The 19,059-nt window shown below is 64.0% G+C and overlaps 3 protein-coding genes across 5 annotated transcripts; 2 read left to right on the top strand and 1 right to left on the bottom strand.

Annotated features, from left to right (window-relative positions):
- Positions 1–56: 56 nt before the first annotated feature.
- On the top strand, positions 57–3,794 carry TYW2 (tRNA wybutosine-synthesizing protein 2). The gene is given in 9 exon segments (XM_075763105.1): positions 57–159; positions 208–698; positions 700–776; positions 945–1,092; positions 1,171–1,360; positions 1,449–1,599; positions 1,677–1,786; positions 2,627–2,784; positions 2,856–3,794. Coding segments are annotated over 9 exon segments (1,830 nt in total). The 5' UTR covers positions 57–101; the 3' UTR covers positions 3,303–3,794.
- Positions 3,795–4,780: 986 nt separating this feature from the next.
- On the top strand, positions 4,781–12,930 carry SYTL4 (synaptotagmin like 4). 2 transcript variants are annotated; one of them, XM_075763102.1, is made up of 17 exons: positions 4,781–4,911; positions 5,762–5,926; positions 6,089–6,304; positions 6,735–6,844; positions 7,006–7,120; positions 7,285–7,392; positions 7,679–7,808; positions 7,916–8,006; positions 8,200–8,303; positions 8,412–8,498; positions 8,817–8,995; positions 9,186–9,288; positions 10,216–10,377; positions 11,169–11,274; positions 11,678–11,777; positions 12,312–12,520; positions 12,642–12,930. In XM_075763102.1, exons 2-17 carry the CDS (start codon positions 5,817–5,819, stop codon positions 12,782–12,784), a joined length of 2,073 nt encoding a protein of 690 aa, XP_075619217.1. In that variant the 5' UTR covers positions 4,781–4,911; positions 5,762–5,816; the 3' UTR covers positions 12,785–12,930. The 2 variants fall into 2 exon arrangements, with proteins under 2 accessions (XP_075619217.1, XP_075619219.1); XM_075763104.1 differs by lacking the exon at positions 4,781–4,911 and adding an exon at positions 4,980–5,404.
- A 413-nt stretch (positions 12,931–13,343) lies between these two features.
- Positions 13,344–19,052, bottom strand: SRPX2 (sushi repeat containing protein X-linked 2). Of its 2 annotated transcripts, none has more exons than XM_075763095.1 (10): positions 18,551–19,052; positions 16,596–16,682; positions 16,311–16,502; positions 16,006–16,182; positions 15,520–15,646; positions 15,315–15,436; positions 15,025–15,204; positions 14,746–14,879; positions 14,556–14,677; positions 13,344–14,226 (listed from the first exon to the last, which is right to left on the bottom strand). In XM_075763095.1, exons 1-10 carry the CDS (start codon positions 18,618–18,620, stop codon positions 14,046–14,048), a joined length of 1,392 nt encoding a protein of 463 aa, XP_075619210.1. In that variant the 5' UTR covers positions 18,621–19,052; the 3' UTR covers positions 13,344–14,045. The 2 variants fall into 2 exon arrangements, with proteins under 2 accessions (XP_075619210.1, XP_075619211.1); XM_075763096.1 differs by lacking the exon at positions 18,551–19,052 and adding an exon at positions 16,787–16,830 and having other exon boundaries at positions 16,596–16,720.
- Positions 19,053–19,059: the final 7 nt, after the last annotated feature.

The raw sequence follows: 19,059 nt of genomic DNA, 5'->3' as shown, positions 1-19,059 counted from the left end.
CAGACTTTCCGCCGCGCTCGGTAGGAGTGGGGCGGGGGCGGCCGGAACGGCCGGGCGGGGGGTGCTGGGGCCTTGGGGAGCCCTTCCCGGGACAGCCAGCCATGGGGGGCCGGCTCCCGGGCCAGTCCTGGGCACCGGGCCTGAGGCACAGTCCCCCAGGTACCACACTCCTAGGGCACCCCGTCCCCTGAGGCACGCCATCCCCAGGCACCTCGCTCCCAGGGCACCCCGTCCTCCTAATCCCCCGGGACACCCCATCCCCTGGGACACCCCACCCCCCGTGTACCCCGCCTCCAGAGTACCCCACCCCCGAGGCACCCCCGGACTCAGGCACCCCATCCCCTGGGGTACCCCATCGCCAGGCACCCCATTCCGTGGAGTACCCCATCGCCCCCCCCAGAGTACCCCATCCCGTGGGACAGCACCCCCAGGGCACCCCGTCCCCCCGAGCACCGCATCCTCCCATCCCCCTGGGACACCCCACTCACACAGGCACCCCATCCCTGGTCACCCCACGGCACTGCCAGGGCAGCCAGCCCCCCGCCCCAGGGTGCAGCCGCAGCTCCGATGCCCCCAGCATGGTGGTGCCAGGGACTCCCACCAGCCCCGGCTCCCTCCGGTCCCTTGTGGGCCTGACACCCTGTGCCCACCTGGCAGGTGGCTTCGTTCCTGCCAGCCAGGTGATGCCCCTCTGTCCTGGTGCTTGGCAGGATGGAGGCCAGGGACAGCCCCGTCCCTGCACTGGCCACGGAGCCACGGTTCGCCCAGCGCCTCAGGTGAGCCTGCGAGGGGGAACGGGAGCCCTGAGGCTGCTCCGGCAGGGTGCAGGCAGGGCTGGTGGGGAGGAGAGCTCAGAGGGCCAGTCCCGCACCCGGGGGGTCTCTTCCCTGCGGTGGGGTGCGCTGTGGGGCTGGGGAGGGCCTGACTGTGCCTTGGCCTTGCAGGGAGCATTTGGAAGAGGGGCAGCTCCTGGACGGGCGCTACCGGCTGCAGAAGGTGCCGGGGGGCCGCGTGGCTCTGCCTGTGCTGGAGGAGAAGCTCTCCCAGCTGCGGCTGCCCCGGGACGTGCCTTGTGGGCTGGTCCAGATCCAGGTTGGGAGAGAACCCTCGCCGTGAGTCCCACCGTGGGGTGGTGGGGTCTCAGCCCCACATGCCACATCCCTCCCGCAGGACCCCGTGCCCTCCAGGGCAGCATGCCGACGGACACCCGCCCAGAAGCTGCGGGATGAGCTGCGACGGCTGCTGGGTGAGAGCTGGTCAGAGGAGCTGGAGTGTGACGTGCCCCGTGCCTGGCAGCGGCACGGGGACTTGGTCCTGTTGAGCGAGGACAGCTTCAGGAGTGCGCCGTGGGAGAAGCTGGGTAAGGGGGATCAGGGTCTGCCTGCCCAGATCCTGCCCACAGAGCTGCTGTGGCCTTTGCCAAAGCTCCCTGGGTGGGTGCGTTCCAGGTCCGGTGCTCTGGGAGACAGTCGCCTCAGCTCTGGGTGCCCGGCGGCTGGCCAGGCAAGGAAGGGTATTGCCGGATGGGATGCGGTCCCCCAGTGTCACCTTGCTGCTGGGCCAGGATGGCTGGGTGGAGCATGTGGACAACCGGATCAGGTAGGCAGGAGCCGCGGCGCAGGATGCAGCTGGTACGGGGAAGGGGCTGCCCTCACTGGGCCGGTGATGTCTCCCAGGTACACGTTCGACGTGACCAAGTGCATGTTCTCGCCAGGCAACATCACAGAGAAGCTGCGGGTGGCCTCGCTGCCCTGCTCCGGGGAGGTCCTTGTGGATCTCTACGCAGGTAACTGGGATGGCGGAGGGGTTTGGCGGGGCAGGCTTGCGGAGGCAGGTGGGCAGCAAGCAGTGATGCGGGTATTGATGGCATCCAGGTGGATGTGAAACGTCATTTTGAATCTGGACTGGAAAATACCTGGGCTTAGAGCTCCTGCCCATCTGTGAGCCCTCAGCTAGCCTGGCACTGCCGTCCCTCGTGTGTCCTTGTTGCCTTTGGACAATCGGGATGACCTTGCACTCAGGCTCTGCAGAGCGCTGCTCCATACCTAGTGCTGGTCATGGGAATCATTTGGATCCAGGGGAAAGATTTGTGCTCGATATTGTTTCTGAAAAGCTCCCATAGATGTCCTGAGCCTGTACTGATGCGTCTTCATGAAAAGCTGGTGCTAACTGAAGTGTCCTGTGCTGTGAGATGAGTGGGGAGATCACATCAGGTATTTGTGTGTCGAGAGAGCTGCTGTTTTGTGCTTAGGGAAGTTAGTGCTTCCAGTTTGTGCCACACAGAAAGGATGTGATACTCATGAAACTGCTCTGGATTAATTAAAATAAATGGTAGTCTGGGCACTTCTGTACAGAGTGGAAGCAGGTCAGGGCAGGTCTCAAGCTAGTGGCCAAAGACTGAAGGTAAAATAAGCTCCTCGGTAAACGTTTTTCAAGATAGATTTTGCTTTTGCGGAGGCAAGTGGATTTCCCTTTCGCCAGCGTCTGGGCTTGTTCCAACCTGGAGCAAAGTGGACACAGAGAGCCGGGGTGGTAATCTGTATCCCGCCCTGCCTCCGGGGAGGAGCACAGACCCCGGTGGTGCCCGGACCCTGCCCTCAGCTGCTGCCACCTCTCCTGTCCCCAGGCATTGGCTATTTCACGCTGCCGTACCTGGTTCACGCAGCGGCCGCCTTCGCTCACGCCTGCGAGTGGAACAGCCATGCCGTGGAAGCCCTGCGGAGGAACCTGGTGCTGAATGGCGTGCAGGACCGCTGCCGCATCCACCACGGGGACAGCCGGCAGGTGAGCAGTGCTGTGCGGCCACAGAGCCCTGTCCCCGCGTGGCATCCCCATCACCTCCCCTCTCCTTCCAGCTGGAGCTACGGGATGTAGCGGACCGGGTGAATCTGGGGCTGATTCCGAGCTCGGAGGAAGGCTGGCCGGTGGCCTGCCGTGTCCTGAAGAAGGGCACAGGTGGGGTTCTCCACATCCACCACAACGTGGAGACTCTCCCCACATCGCCCCCGACAGAGACCCTGGTCCCGCAGGCTGAGCGGGGGTCTCTGGAGGGAGCTGGCTCTGACGGAGAGGCGCAGCACCCAATGGAGGATGGTGGTAAGGGGACGCTGGGGAACAGGATCAGACCTGAGTGGCAGAGGTGGGCTGAAGCCACGGCGGCACGGATCCGGGGACTGCTGGCAGAGCTGCACGGGCAGCCGTGGCGCACCAGCATCCTGCACATCGAGGCAGTGAAGTCCTATGCGCCCCATGTGCATCACCTCGTGCTGGACCTCGAGTGCCGGCCAACGCTGCCCGCCTAGCTGGCCCCGGGCCCCAGTGTGGCTCCAGCTCCATGAAATGGTGGTATTGGAGCACCAGTGGCAGGGAGATGCTACCATTGTAAGCTGCCCCCCGGATGTGCTTTACGTCCCCTTGTTCCCAGGTGGCGGCACAGCCCAGCAGTGCCTCACTGGGCCCAGGGCACCGAGGGATGCGTTCCCACGGGACCCTCTCTCCAGGAGTCGTATCCCGGCCGAGGATGGAGTGAGCTGGGGCTGAGAGTGCCCTGAGTCCTGCCCCAGCTCTGCCTGTTGCTGCCCAGATCAGGGACACATGGTGGCACTTTCCACCCCATTTTCACACAGGAGAGAGCCATGGGGCTGAATAAATGTCACATTCCTGCTGGGCTTCACTTCAGTGAGTCAGGGGCGGCTTTGTGCTTGTATTTACCAGCATGCTTTTTTATCGTACTGGAAGTGGGTCTGTTCATCTCAGTTTCTTCTCAAGTTTTGCAAAAATAAGGATGTTTCTCAGCTCTCTTGTTGGTGTCCAGTTAAAACGCAAACACCGGTGCAAGTATGGGGGTCTGGTCTAGGGAGGCCGGGTCCCAGAGCGCTGTGTGGAAGGGCTCAGGGAGCAAAGCTTCTGCTTGCATCCTCTGCCCTCGGTTCTCCCTGCAAGCCCAAAGCCCTCTTGCCTGAGCATCGTGTGTGTACGTGTTGCAGAGACACCTTGCCCAGGGAGGGAGCTTGCACTGGTGCTTTGCTGTCCTTGGGTCCCTGTGGGTTTCCTCCATGTAGGTGTCCCATCTCCTCCTGCAAGGCTGGGACCCTCTGGAGCCCCAGGGCACAGCCGAAAGTGTGGGCAGAGCCACGTCCTTGCGTTTGCTTTGGGGCTGCTCCCAACTGGCCTCCTACGCAGCCCCGCCATCCTGTGTGGAGAGAAGCTACCTCCTCGTGGATGCGAGCCCCACGCCTTGTCCTGCCACGTGTGCCCACAGTTTGCCTGTGCTGCTGTGGGCAGAGCTCGGGGAGCCCTGCCGGGATCATATCTCTGCCCACGAAGGACAAGGGCAGAGGCTGGAGCCTTGTGGCAGGGCCATCTTCTGCTGTGGGCAGAGCTGGGAGGACACCACGGCCGTGCTGCTTGGGTCCTAGTCCCTCGCCCGCTGCTGTGCTGGGCACCCCAGGGACCCCGGGAGGGGACCCCAGCAGTGTGGGTGGCTGTAGACTTTGTGCCGGCGTGTGTGTGCTCTTTGGGAGGAGCTGCCTTCCCAGGTAGGGCTGCGGGGAAGCACGCCGGCGGAGCAGCCGGGGCAGAGCGCCCAGCTCCAGGCACCGAGCCGGACTCTGCCCAGCCCCGCGGGGGGAGAGCAGCCCGCAGGGCTGAGGCCACAGCTCTAGAGGTGGGGACCGTCACCGGGGGGGCCGGGAGCCCCGGGCACGGCTGCGCCCGGGGAAAGGGGTTGCTGCTGTCCCACGCAACGCGGGGCTGGACGGGGCGGGCACCGCCTCCCGCCCGGGCCGCCCCGTCGGTGCCGCAGGTGCGGCGGGCTCGGCCCCTTTAAGGAGGCGGCACCGCCACCGCCCCCTCCTTTCCCCCCCCACCCTCCCCGCTGCTGCCGGGAGGCGCCGGCCGGAGCCGCTGCAGGTACCGGGCGGCCCCGCGCGTGGCGGGGTGCGGTGGGGGGGTTCCCTCTGCGGGCGGGGGGACGGGGCTGCCCCGGGGGCCGCGCTCCGAGCGTCGTGCCGGCGGCACTGGACCCGCCCCCGGCAGAGAGGAGCCCGGGTCCCGCCGGCCGCCCCCCCTCGCCCCCGGGCGACGCCGGGGCGCGGTGCGGCTGCGAGGACAGGAAGGTCCCTCCCGCCGGGCTCGGCAGCGGCCGCTTCCAGCCGCCGTCCGTCCCCAGGGCGGGGAACGAGGAGCGCCCCGCGGGAGGGCAGCTGACCCCCGACCGGCCGCTCCGGGAGCGCCGCTCTGCCCGGCTCCGTCGGGGCTGGAGCTGCCGCGGCCGCCCGGGGTCCGGCTGTCAGCGGCCGCGGCGCCTCCGGGCCGGATCCTGCTGCCGCCGCCGCTCCGGCTGCTCGTCCGCAGCCCGGCTGCTCTCCGGGGGAGGGGGGAAGAGCAGCTTTCCGAGCCCGGGGTGCGTTGTGGGTGCAGCAGCCTGGGGCAGCTCCTTCCTCCCCGGGGGTGCTGGGCGTCAGCGCCGGTCCCACGGAGCCGGCTGAGGTCACCGGGCGGCGGGGCTGGCAGGCGGCCGACAGCCCAGCCCGCAGCAGCGTCGAGCCCTGGGCAGGGCCGCGGAGGTGGCTGGGCGGGTTGGGCGCGGGCGCTCGGGGCGCCGGCCGCGCCGAGACGGTGTTCGGGTGCTGTCATCCGGGCCGGGGGGAGGCAGCCAGTCCTGTCCTGGGGTGCAGGCATGGGGCACCCGGCAGAGCTGGGCTGATGCGGGGCTGCAGGCCCGTGGTGTGGCTGTGCTAAGCGGCTGGCTTGCTCCTAGCACCGACGGGTCCGGGTACTTCAGAAGGTGAGGGCGAGCTGCCGCGGGTGTGGCGATGTCGGAGGCCGTGGATCTGTCCTTCTTGTCGGATGTGGAGAGGGATTTGATCCTGCAGGTCCTGCAGCGCGACGAGGAGCTCCGCAAAGCGGAGGAGAGGAGAATCAGGTGAGGACGCGGCTGGGCCAGGCAGGGTGCGAGTTTCCCTGCCTCGCTCTAGAAGCGGCTGGAGGGGTGCGGGTGTGGGTGGTGGGGTTGGAGCGGCAGCTCTGCCCCAGCCCCAGGGGCCCGGTGCGGCTCTGACGGCTCCCGGTGTTGGGGTCCGAGCAGGCGCCTGAAGAACGAGCTGCTGGAGATCCGGCGCAAGGGAGCCAAGCGGGGCAGCCAGCGCTACAGCGAGCGGACATGTGCCCGCTGCCAGCAGAGCCTGGGCCGTGTCAGCCCCAAGGCCAATACTTGCCGGGGCTGCAACCACTTGGTGTGTCGCGACTGCCGTTCCTACAGCCCCAACAGCTCCTGGCGCTGCAAAGTCTGCACCAAGGAGGCGTGAGTACCTGGGCACAAGTGGCAGGGACCTTCTGCATGCTCCTCCTGTCCCCTTCCTCGTCCCAGGCACCCCAGCTCAATGCCCCATGGCCAAGCTTTCCTAGCCCAGCTGGTCTTCTCCAGCACAGGGCAGCTGTCTCTGCTGTCACTTTCTGCGGTGGACACTTGTGGTTGGGTGATGGAGAACCGGGTCATGCCCTGCTCTTGGGTGTCCTTCATCCCCATCTCCTTTTCCTCCTTTACTTGACTCTGGCGTACCCCTGTGCCCCTAGCACAGCCTGTGTTTCAAGCATCCCAGGTGTCCTCCCTTTCAGCCTCCCCTGTGCTACAAACCCCGTCTTGCTCCCGTGTTTGCTGGGGCCATGGCAGCACCAATGGTGGCAGAGGGGCACTGCCCCTGACTGCCCCCCACTGCCCCCCTGCCCTGCAGTGAGCTGAAGAAGACGACAGGCGACTGGTTCTATGACCAGAGGGTCAACCGCTTCGCCAACCGGCTAGGCAGTGACATGGTGCGGCTGTCCCTGCGGCACAGGTCGGCAGGTAGGGGTTCGGCAGCGATGCCTTCTCCTGCAGCCCAGGCCTCTGGGATGCTCCAGCTTTGCCTGGAACTCCTCTGCCCACTGCGGAGTTGGCTGGGAGCAGCAACTGCTCCAGGCAGTGGGCTGGGAGCAGTGGTCCTCCTGATGCCTCTCTCCTTCCAGCCAGCAAAAGAGAGACCGTGGGACAAACTCTCCTTCAGAAAGCCCAGCTCGGCGAGCCCAAAAGCACCTCCGCAGCCCAGCAGCAGAGCCCCCCAGCACCCCGGGAGGGGCCCAGGTGAGGATCGCTGCTGTGTCCCCTGCTCCAGGCGCCAGCCCTCGTGTGCTGCGGGGACGGGAGGGACGCTGCCACCCTGCTTGGATCATCGGTGGCGCAGAAGCTCTCTCTCAGACCGACCTCCTCGCCAAACAGGACATACCTGTGGTTTTGTTTGTCTGCAGTTTGTTTCCGGATACCTCAGACCCTCGGGATGGCAAAAGCGACACAGAGTCCATGGAAAACATGAGCCTGGATGGCTACAGACCTAGTCCTGGTGGTGTGGGGAGCAGGTGAGGGGCTCCCTCGGGGGGGCTGGGCAGGTTGGGCATGGCACGGCTGCCCTGGCAGGGGATGAGGACCTTCGTCTGAAGAATGGCTTTTTTCTGCTCAGCTTGGTCTGGTGATGGGGGGGCTGGCTCCTCTGGCTGGGCTGAAACCTGTCCCTGGGCAGTCAGGTCCTCTGCTCCCCGGACTGGGGTGCTCCAGGGAGCTTTGTGGGGAGATGGTGCTTCCCAGGCAGCTCTTGCTCTCCCAGCTATGCTCTTGGTCTGGGACAGAGCTTTGTGTCCTCTGCAGGAGTAACACCCTGGAAAGAGCTGCCCCTCTCAGAGACAGAAAACAGGTTGCTGCGCCAGCAGGATCTCCTGCCTCCAGCCTGACCCTCCCTCTCCGCTCCAGAAACCTGCTCCCCGATGGCGATGGACGGGTGTGTGCGGCTGCTCCAGTGGGCTCAGCCCTGTCCTGGGGCATGGGGCTGGGAGCCCCGTGGGGTGCCCAGCCCTGTCCTGCTCTGAAGGGACCCTTCCTCCGCAGGATGCCGCCATGGGGAGCCGCAGCAGTGCCTTGGTGGACGAGCATGAAACGATATTCAAGAAGAACCCCCGGCAGGTGGTGAGGCCTGCGGGTGAGAGCTGCATGGGTGCAGGGGTGTTTGGGTGCTGACATGGCAGGGAGTGGGTGACTGCTTCTCCCTGGGCTGTGGTGGGCTTTCACTGCAGATGGGAGAGGCTGAGGCAGCCCCTTTCAGTGAGGGAGTAGCAAGGCTCTCTTAATCCTGCACCATGCCACCACCTCCTGCCTCACCATCTCTTGTGCAGACTACACCAAGTCGGTGATCGACCTGCGCCCAGAGGACTTTGTGGAGGAAGGCAGCTCTTTGGGGGACAGGAGCAAGTCGGTCCCCGGCCTCAACATGGAGCTGGTGAGACCCTCGACATGCCGTGGAGCTGGCTGCCAGGTGGAGGAGCCGGATGCCTGGCCGTCTGTCCCTGCCAATCGCCACACAGGCGGCTCTTCTCTCTCCTTGCAGGAGGAAGAGGAGGAGGACATCGATAACCTGGTGGAGATCCATCGCCAGAGGGTGGCCCGGGGCAGCATGCGCAGTGGTACCTCCTCAGTGAGTCCCTGCAGTACGGCCATGCTCTGCTGCGCTGCAGCAAGAAACGATGGAGAAGGGCAGCACCGATGGGTTGAGTGGGAGGGAGGCAGGGCGGGCAGCTCCTGGAGCATGGGGGCAAGAGTTCGAGAGACGAACGTGGAGACCCAGCTGTCTTCCTGGGGAGCCTATGTGCTGGTGGGAGGCTCTTGGCAGCCATCCCCAGCCACGGAGGGGTGAGAGGGGCTGTGCAGAGGAGGTACGGGGAGTAGCCTTGCTGAGGATGAAGGGGGACCGTCAAGTGATGCTGCCCTGGCTCAGTCCTGCTGTGTCTTCCAGAGCACGCTGGGGAGCATGGTCAGCATTTACAGCGAGGCCGGCGATTTTGGCAACGTTGCGGTCACCGGGGGAATCTCGTTCTCCCTGAGCTATGAGCAGAAGACGCAGACCTTGTTCATTCACGTGAAGGAGTGTCGCCAGCTGGCCTATGGGGATGAGGGCAAGAAGCGCTCCAACCCGTGAGAACTGGGGGAGGCAATGGCCAGTGGCACAGCTGGTGGTGCTCAGCAGGGTTGTGGGGTGCCCACCAGAGATGGGAGCTGTAAGTGGGGGGGTCTTGGCAAGGCAGGAAGTCAGGGGTTGCCCTGGGGGGCTCGGGGGGTAGTTGTGGGGAGACTCTGGTGAAATGCTGCCTGCTCCTCCCTTCAGGTACGTGAAGACCTACCTCCTACCTGACAAATCCCGGCAAGGGAAACGCAAGACCACCATCAAACGCAACACCATCAACCCCCTGTACAACGAGCTGCTGAAGGTGAGTGGGGGATGGGCTGGGGTGCAGCCTGCTGCGGGGCTGGGCAGGCACTTGGCCCTGGGGATGCTGCTGGAACAAACCAGAGGATGGATGGGCTCCAAGCCCTGAGGTGGGGGCTCTGCAGAGGCCCCGTGTCCAGATGCTGCACCCTAAAAGCTGGAAAAACCCAGTCCCAGGCTGGGTTGCTACTCTGATGTGGATGTGGAGTCAAGCCATGGGTGCCATGATGGGGTGGAGGCACAGCTGCAGGTGCGAATGTGTCTCAGCCTACATCTGTGGCTCCTGTGGCATCCCCCAGAGCAGGGGCCTTCTGCTTACACTGGACATTGCTTTCCATGAAAAGGCTCCTGGGCTATTGCAAGTGGGTTACAGCACTGGGAGGGAGGGCAGCGCGGCTGCAGAGGCAGAGATAAGGCAGTTCTGTGCCTCAGGGCAGAAGCACTTGGAGCTGCCCTTCACGGTCCCTGCTGTGGCCACCACAGGCGGTGGGAGGGGCTGGCTCTGTCCCCGAGCCCGGCAGTGCATTGCTGAGGCCAGGCGCTCTCTGGACAGGAGGGAAGTGGGAACTGTGGTTTGGTTTCCAGCCCCTGGTTTGCTGAGGTCTCACGCTCTGACCACCTGAGGCTCAGTGGGCTGGCAGAGCTTCGCTTGTGGTGGGATGGGGTGGGGTGGCTGGATGCCATGAGTCCTGGTCCTGGCTCTGCACGGGCTCCAAGGGCCACTTGCCTGGAGAGCATGGGCTCCTGCCCCACTGCTTTGAGGTTTCAGCGGGCTTGGGAAGGAAGATGAAGGGCCTCCTGTGTGCATCCATTGCTCCTCAAACCTGTCTCCTCTCCTGCTCAAGAGCTGTGGCTGACAGTGTGTGCCAAGCCCGTCCCCTGCCTGGCGCTGCCTGCTCACTGGTGGTTTTCCTGTCTCTCTTCCTAGTACGAGATTAACAAGTCCCTTCTGCTTGCGAGGACACTGCAGTTCTCGGTCTGGCACCACGATCGCTTTGGCCGAAACACCTTCCTGGGGGAGGTGGAGGTCCCGCTGGACGCCTGGAACTTCGAGAGTCACCTGGAGGAGTTTCTGCCCCTGCATGGCAAGGTGCTGGCCCTGCCACCCCAGCCCTGCTGCCCGCAGCAGCCTCCCTTGCTGGGCCCCGTCCAGGGGGGTGGCCCTCCGTGGGCAGAGGGGTGCAGGGACCTCGGCTGAGACCTGCCAAAAGGCTTGTGCTAAATCAAATCTTGGGAGAGGTTGAGACCCCAGAAGGAGACAGCAGTACTGCCCTAGTAAAAAAAGGCAGATCTTCTGCCTTGAGCCTAGCTTCCCTCCTCCTCCTCCTCCTCAGTAAGTCCCCTCTGTGATGCTGTGGGACTCGTCTCTGCCCTGTCAGGTATTTTCATTCTGCTTGCTTGATTGCTCCAGGAGCACAGCTCTTCCCAGCTCCCTGCCCTGGCCGGGAGGAATTGGAGCCAACTTCAGGGAAACAAATGGGGGAAATAATTGGCTGGGACATCCTGCTGCGGGCTGCTGAGCCAGGCAGCGAGGGCCTTTGTGCAGCTTAACGGCAGCAACAGATGGTTCTCTAGACTAACTTGTACTACAGGCTCAGCCCTTTGCTGGGGCTCGAGCAGCTTGTGGAAACACCGAAACAGGGCTTCTTAAGGGAGGTGAGGAGGAGATTGAGCCAAAGTAGGATCCCTTTGGGATCCCGAAGGAGCTGGTCTGAGTCTGACCTGGTGATGCTGGTGAGGGTCTGCAGGGATGTGTGCTGGCTAAACTACCTCTAGGAGAAGCCAAGCCCTTTGGCTCGGCATGGGACGTGCTGCGTGCAGACCAGGCCATCACCATATCTGCTCTCGCCTGGCAGTCTGATAAATCTTGCCTCTTTGCAGATTGGGGTGGATGCTGCTGGTCTCCACCAGTACAAAGGGGAGCTGGTCGTCTCCATGAAGTACATCCCGTCTTCCAAGCACCCTGGGGCTGCAAATGGCAGGAAGGGTAAGTGCTGGAGCTCCAGGATCTCTGTGTAGCCTGGGGGACCTGCTCATGGCCAGGCGAGCTGGGCCTGGGTGGGTTTCTTGGGTGGTGCCACTGCGGCCTTCTCTTCTGCAGCACCTGCAAGGCTGCTTTGGGTCGGGGCAGACCTGGTTATCCTCAGGCTGGCCAACTGGTCCCAGTGCTTTCCTGGGGCTGGACCAGGCTGGACCATTGGGCCCCATGTGAAGCAGTTGCCTGCCTTTGCCTCAGCAAGTAGGGCCAGCAAGGGAGGAGGCAGGAGGAGATACCAGCTGGGGATCTGTACCTGCCTCTGCAATGAAGGCTGTTCAGCAGGACCTGTCCAGAAGTTAGTGGTGGTGGAAATTAAGGTTGATTGAATCTTGCTGTGTTGGGGTTTTCCCAGGCAAAACAGGGGAAGGTGGTGAGCTCCAGGTCTGGATCAAAGAAGCCAAGAACCTCACGGCTGCCAAATCTGGGGGGACATCAGACAGCTTTGTCAAGGGGTGAGTGTGGGTTCTGGTGGGGGGGTGGCGAAGGCCCTGGCTGCATCCCAGGGCACTACCCAGAGCCGCCGTGGGGACCTGGGTGAGGGAAAGGTCTCCACTAGCTGCTCCACACTGCCTGCATTGGTACCCTGAAAGTCACCATCTGCCCAGAGACAAGGTGTTCCTGGTACCAACACTCTCCTGGTTTTGGCTGGTTGAGAGGTCGTGGTGTGAGGCTGTGAGCAGGGCAGGGCTCCAGCTGCCATCAAATCATCTTCACAGAGGTCACTGAGCCACCGGGCAGCATGGCTGGGGGCGAGCAGGCTCTGGTTCTTGCCCTCTCCTTTCCTTAGACTCCTTGCAGTCTGCTGAGAGACTTCTCAGGAGGCAGGGCAGAGACCCAGCCCCTTGCACACTGTCATAGTCCTTCATCCCAAGCCATATCAGGGAAGGCGGGCTTCAGACTAGGTCCTGAGGTGCTGCGGTGCCCCAGCCCCTGGGGCAGAAGGCAGTTGCACACGTGCTGCTAACCCAAGGGGCTGCTTTCCCCAGCTACCTCCTGCCACACAAAAACAAAGCCTCCAAGCGGAAGACTCCTGTGGTGAAGAAGACCCTGAACCCTCATTACAACCACACCTTTGTCTACAACGGCATCAACCCCGAGGACCTGCAGCACATCTGCCTGGAGCTGACAGTCTGGGATCGGGAGCCACTGTCCAGCAACGACTTCCTCGGGGGTGTCCGTCTAGGGGTGGGCAACGGTGAGAAGCCCTGGGGGTCCTATCAAGCCCTAGGGACAAGCAGCCTTGCTTGGAGCTGCCTCGCTGCAGGCAGGAGGCTGCTCTGGCAGTGACTTCTGCCCATGTCCATCCTTTCTCCCAGGCATGAGCAACGGGCAGGCTGTGGACTGGATGGACTCCACGGGCGAGGAGCTGAACCTGTGGCAGAAGATGTGCCAATACCCAGGCTCGTGGGCAGAGGGGACGCTCCAGCTCCGCTCCACCATGGCCAAGCTGAGGCCGTAGGCTGCGGCACCACGACTCGGCCGAGGGCTGGCACTGCTGCTCGGGAGCCGCGTTCAGGGCATGGCCCAGCAGGGCTGCCAAGCGCAGTTGGTTCTTTTGCTTATACTTTCATAAACATGACTTTCATAAACACTTCTCTAAACCGGCTTGGGCAGAAAGTCTTCTCACCCTACCTTCATTTAAAGGGTTTCCTTTCGTCATAGGCTTTGCACCAAATTTCAGGCTGAACTGCTGTCCTTGTGGACCCTCCCATCTTCCCCCCCCCCACCCCCGCCATCCCCAGGCAAAATGCTTTGAAATGTGTTTGGGTTTTTTTTTTTTTTTTTTCTCTTTCCATTTTTCTTCTTCCCACCCTCTCTGTTTCATGGTCTGCTCCCTCCCTGTCTCCTCCTTCTGCAGGATGCTGCTGGCTCCAGGACCGGGGCAGCTGTGCACAGCCCAGCCCTGGCTGCAGGGCCGGGATGGAGCTGTGTGGGGTCAGCTTGGTGGGGCTGGGGGCAGTGCCTCCCAGGAGGAATTCCTTTCCCAGGCCTCTCTGTGACACACCTTCTGTCAGTACTGACTTTTATACAAATTTATTTATTTGGAGTTAATATTCTACTGCCAAAACAGTTCCCAGGAAGGGTACACCATGGCTGGTGGAAGGGGGAGCGAGGGGTAGGGTGGGGATGGCGAGCCCGTGGGGTGGGCTGTGTGCTGGCTGGCTGCTACTGGCTTTGCTGAGCGCGGGGCTGTTTGCCAAAGGCTTTCTGGCGGCTCTGGCAGGACCCTGGCAGCACCGGCAGGACCCTGGCAGCAACACCTGCCCGGCAGGGCTGACCCCGGGCGGGGGAGGGAGCGAGTTCAGGTTGTGCACAGGGTGACGGGCATGGGAAAGGTGAAGCTGCTGCGTTAGAGGCTTTTGTGCTGTTGCCCTGCCTGCTCCTCTGCTCTGGCAGCCCAGTGTCATGCTGCCTTTCTCCCCCCTGCCCTGGGGTTCAAGCAGAGGCACTCCAGCATCTCCTGCCACGGTCCTGGCCAGGCCAAGCCATCCCATGCCACAGCTGGAGGCTGCTCCTGGCTGCTGGGCAGTGGGGATGCTGCTGGCATGTGGCCCCCATCCCTGCTTGCCTCTCTGCCAGAGCAGCTGGAGAGGGGCTCCCCTTCCCCTGGAGGTCCGTGGCGCTCTGGTCCTCTACGGTGGGCGACTAGAAAAGCAGAAAGGAAGGTGTCCGTTCCCTGAGGCTGGCTGTGGTGGAGGGCAGGTCTCCCCGGTGCTGCCTCACTCGCAGGGGTCCCCACTCTGCGCCCGCCGTGCCGCCTCCTGCTCGCTCAGCAGGTAGGTGTCGATGAAGTCAAAGAGCTCGTCGGGGCTGACGGGGGAGATGTAGCGCTCGCGGTCGGTGCCCGCCTTGTCCAGCAGTACCGCATTGAAGTGGGAGCGGGTGAGGTGCAAGAACTGCCTGGGGGTGCAGGTGGGAGCCTCCAGTCAGGGCTGGTGGGGTTGCTGTTGAGTGCTGAGCTTGCCTGCCCCATGCAACCGTGTTAAGGTCCTCCTGGGTGGTGGCTCCCACCTCTTCCTCAGGGCTATGAGCTCCAGGAGGGTCTGGGGATGCTGTATTCAGATTTGGTGGGGGTGTCCCCACATTGCACGAGCCCCTCTGTTGCAGCGGGAAGGGGCTGTCCATGAACCCAGCTGCAACCTCATGCTTTGCCATCCCCAGAGGTGTCCCCATCCCCGGTCCCCTCACACAGGCACCTGGCTCTGCAGGACAGCCCCTGTCCCCCCTACCTGAGCTCCTCAATGATGCCAAGGGACAGCTGGTGCTCCCGGATGCGTCCTACCTCATGAGGGGGCTGCCCCACCAGCTCCACGGTGGTGACGTGACGGAGGTCCAGTCCACAGGCAGCTTGCTGTGGAGAGGTGGGGTGGTGAGAGGGTGCTAGTGGTGGGAAGGGGGACAGCAGGAGGGTCTCCTCACCTGCAGCATGGAGATCTGCATCTTGTAGTAGCGGTTACCGGGGTCGGGGGCTGAGATGACGAGGAGGCGGCGTTTCTCGTGGAACTGATCCAGCAGGCTGGCAGCCGAGTTCACAGCCGTGTTGATCTGCATGGCTGGTGTGAGAGGCGAGCGTGTGGGGAGGTGCCATTTTGCCCCCATCGCCCCTTTCCCCGCCCCCCTTCACCCTGCCAGGCAGCATCCCCCCACAATCACCGGGCACTGCTGCGGGCAGGTCCTCCCCTGCCCCACACCGCTCACCTGCACAAAGGGGCTGGGAGCCCGTCCACTGCTGGGTGGACTGGCAGACCCGCAGGGACGTGCCCTGGCGCTCATAGCCCCCATCGCACAGGTACTCGCAGGTGGCACCGTAGTTGTTGCCGTCGGAGGTGCAGGAGATGTAGCCGTTCTGCGGAGGCTTCAGGACAGGGCAGCGCCTCACTGCGAAGAGGGAGGCTGGGTGAGGGCTGGGGGTGATGGGGTACAGCCCAGCTGCGGGGGTGGAGCTGGGGGGCGAGACTGCCAGCAGCCCCCAGGGGAGTCCGTTTCACCTTGGACACGAATGCTGAACTTGCAGCTGGCTCGGTTGTACGCCTGGTCCTGGGCGGTGTAGCGGATTACGTGCTCTCCTTCGGGGAATTCGGAGCCGGGCTCTGGCCCCCGCAGCATCACCCTGCACCCAGCAGACGGGTTTCTCTATCAGGGCCCTGGGAGGGGGCACCCAGCGTGGCCCCCAAACCTCGCCAGCGCTCTCACCTCTTGATGATGCCGTCAGCAGAGTCCTTTACGCGGGGGGGGTCCCAGTAGACGGTAGCAGTCAGCTTGCCTGGCTCCGCTATCCGCTCCCGGGAGTCCGGGCAGCGGATCTTGGGAGGCTCCATATCTGTTGGCAGGGAGGAGAGGGAGTCGGGGAACCTGCCGGGGCTGGGCTACGAGAATGGGGCCCCGGCACTCAGCCACCCCAGGGATGCTGCACACAGCCCAGGTGCCCTGGAGCCAGCAAGACCTGCTGTAGGGCAGCACTGAGTGCCCCGATCCCGGACCAACGTGCCCTGCACCAGCCCATGCCTCAGGGAGCAGTAGGGACAGGGGTCCCAGGGCCAGGAGGTGCAGGAGCCGGCACCTGGCAATGCTGGGTCAGATGTGGGGGCAATACCTGCAGGCACCCCACCGAGGGACGGTGGCCTGTCCTTGCATGCTGCAGCAGCGTGGGGGTGGGAGGATGGTAGGGTGAGAATTTACCTACACAGATTGGCTCGCTCCCACTCCAGCGCCCGTCCTCCATGCAGATGCGGCTCCGGTCCCCCTCCAGCTGGTAGCCGGGCAGGCAGGTATAGTCGCAGCGGGAATCCATCTGCACACCAGCTGAGCACACGTAGGAGCCCCGCAGCACTGCTGGCAGCACGTGGCACCGGATTTCTGGGACAGAGAGAGCGAAGAGGGGAGGGAAGCGGTTGCCTGGTCGTGCCAGCAGGCAGAGGGCCCAGGACTGGCCGCCACAGGTGCCCACGGGGATGCCAGCGAGCTGATGGCCGGGGCACACTCACGTCGGCAGTATGCCATCCCAGACCAGTGGCGGCTGGGCAGGCACTGGACGGCGCTGGGCCCCACCAGCCGGTACCCGCGGGCGCAGCTCAGCTCGCAGCGTGTCCCCAGGCTGCTGCGGTAGGAGCCCCCCCGGGGCGAGTAGCAGGTGGCCTCTCCGCGGTGGATGTTGAGCGTGGCACACCACTGGGGCACTGGGGGAGAGAAGAGAGATGAGGAGGGTGCCTGGTCCTGCCGTGCCTCAGTTTCCCCACGGGGACGCGAGGGACAGGTTTGGGTGCTATTACCTCGTCGGTAGTCTAGGGCAGGCTCGGGGGGGGCTTCTTCCACGTACACTTCATTAGTGTGGCTCTCGGCTGCGTAGTAGCCAGACCCTGGGGAGAAGGAGAGAGACGAGGGGGCTGCTGACAGTCTGTGGCTGCAGCAGAACCCAGGTGACGATGTCTCCCCGGGCAGCTCCACCCTCCAGCCCCAAAACATCCCGCAGCTCCCAGCAAGTGGTCCCATCCCCGGGCAGGCTCTGTCCCGCCATCCTTGGGGCTGCTGTCAAGGGTTAAGCTGGGCAGATGGCGAGCCATGTCCCGACGTGGTGTGTGCTGGCACCAGCCCGCAGACTAAACAGTGGCAGGAGCAGCCGCGGTTACGCAGGAGACGGGTGCTGGCGCAGAGTGGGCTGGCGCTGACTGCTGTCTTTGCACTGCCGGGAAGTTGTCTTCTACCCGCTCCCGTGGCATCGTCCCTGCACCAGATGTCCCAAGGGAAGGAAGCAAGCTCCCCTCTCACGCCCATCTCAGTGGAGCTGCTGGCTGAGGCAAGGGAGGAGAGGCATGACACCCGGCCGGGGGGCTGGCGGGGATGCAGCCCCTCGCTTGTGCGCCATGGAAGGCTGAAGCTGCTGGAGGGGCTTGGCGGGAGCTGCTGGCCCCATGCCATCTGTGCTGCGGAGAGGGCCCCCTGGCCCCATGGATGTGGGGAGGACACCCTGGCGCCATCCTTGCAGGCCACCCTCTGGCCTGTACCGTGTCCCTGTGGGCAAGGGACTAGCAGGAGGGAGGGGAACTGCGCAGGGGGAGAGGGCTGGCATCCTTCCCTGCGGCCCCTCGGCGCCTCGGCCGGCCGCGGCATTCCCCAGCACTGAGCTCACGTTTCCGCCGCGTTTCCGCTGGCCCCTGCCAGCGCTGCCCCCTCCTCGCCGCCAGCCAAGCCCACCGCACTCCCCGCTCCAGCATGGCGGGGATGCTCAGCCTGGGAAGGGACCCCACGCGAAGCGGCAGCCCTGCCACAGCTGCGCCCATCTCCCCTTCCCCCTGCTCCGGGTTTTGGGAAGGGGATATCCACCGAGGCCAATCCAAGCAGCAGCCCTGCCGTCACTGGGAGGAAACTCCATTACAAATCTTTCTGACACAAACTTTACTGCAGAGTGACTCCCCACCGCTTTCCATAAGCTCCGTTCAGTCGCCCACTCGTTTCCACAAAGCCTTTTATCCTGACGCCCTTCCCACACTGCCATGGCTGCCACTGGGAGCAGAGGGGCCTGGGGCAAGGGCAGGGCTAGCATCTGTGGGGCCAGCGGTGGGGATTTGCCGGTCACCCGGCGAGCAGGGCTGCTTCCTGGGGGGCTGCCGAGCCCCCCACTGAGGCCCCGGTGACGGGGTGCGCTGTGTCCCTGTAGGTTGATGTGCCATTTAATTGCAGTGTTTCCTTTTCATGCAGGCGCTGCCTTTTCCGTCTCACCTGGGGCCAGCTTGCAGCCCCGGCTGCACCGGGCAGGAGCATCCCCAGCCAGCTGTGCTGGCACTGCAGCGAGAGGATGCGGACGGGAGCAGGGAAGGGGGAACCCCCCCAAACTGGGCAAGAGCTTTTCATCCTTGACCCGGCTGCCTGGCTACAGGAGCTTTTGGGCTGAGCGCTCTGTCCAGGCAAACATCTGCTGGCCGATGGCCCCCGTGGGAGCAGGGAGTCAGCGGGAAAGCTGTGCTCCCGCAGGCAGAGGCGTGATGGAGAGGCCAGTTTTCCGCTCGTCTCTGGATGCCTTCCAGCACCCCTCCGCTCCTCCCTGTACCCCGCAGTGCACCCCTGCAGGCACCCCATACTACACAGGCACCGATGCTCTCTCTCCCCGGCATTGCTGTACCAGGGCACCCCTCCCTCCCCACCACGAGCCCCCCGAGGGGAGCGGGACGCTGCAGGCTGCCCTGCCCAGGGAGCCCCGCTGTGCCCGCACACCCCAGCACCCGCTCACCTTCGTGCCACGTGGATGACGCCAGCCTGGCGAGGACAACCAGCAGGACAGGGGCCACCTCCTGCGCCATGCCGGGGGCCCGGGGGCCGGCCAGCCCGCCTGCTGTGTCGGGTCCAGGGGCAGCCGCGAGCCCCGGCGAGGACGGAGCGGGGCTGGAAGGAGGATGACGGCCCCCTCCGTCGCCTTGTCACTGCACAGACGCCTGACCCTCCTGCCTGTCCTTGCTGCCTGTGCTGAGCAAACCTACTTTTCCCTTCTGCTGACCGTCCCGAACATTCAACAGCCGTGAGTCAGGCCCAAAATGATGAGATTGTCAAAAATAATAAATCCCAGGATCGCCTGTTTTCCAACGCACCTCCTGCTTCTCCGAGGCTTTAAAAGTTGTCAGATTTTTTTCCTTGCAAGCAGAAGAGCCAGGAGCGTGTTTTGAAACAGGAGAGAGCGTAGCGAAGCCCGTGCCAGCCCTGTCAGGCTCTGGGAACAGGGGACCTGGGGGGCTGAGGACAAAA

Source organism: Balearica regulorum, chromosome 11, assembly GCF_011004875.1.
Source record: "Balearica regulorum gibbericeps isolate bBalReg1 chromosome 11, bBalReg1.pri, whole genome shotgun sequence".
Classification (NCBI taxonomy): Eukaryota; Metazoa; Chordata; class Aves; order Gruiformes; family Gruidae; genus Balearica; species Balearica regulorum.
This window is presented reverse-complemented; position numbering and strand designations above follow the sequence as displayed.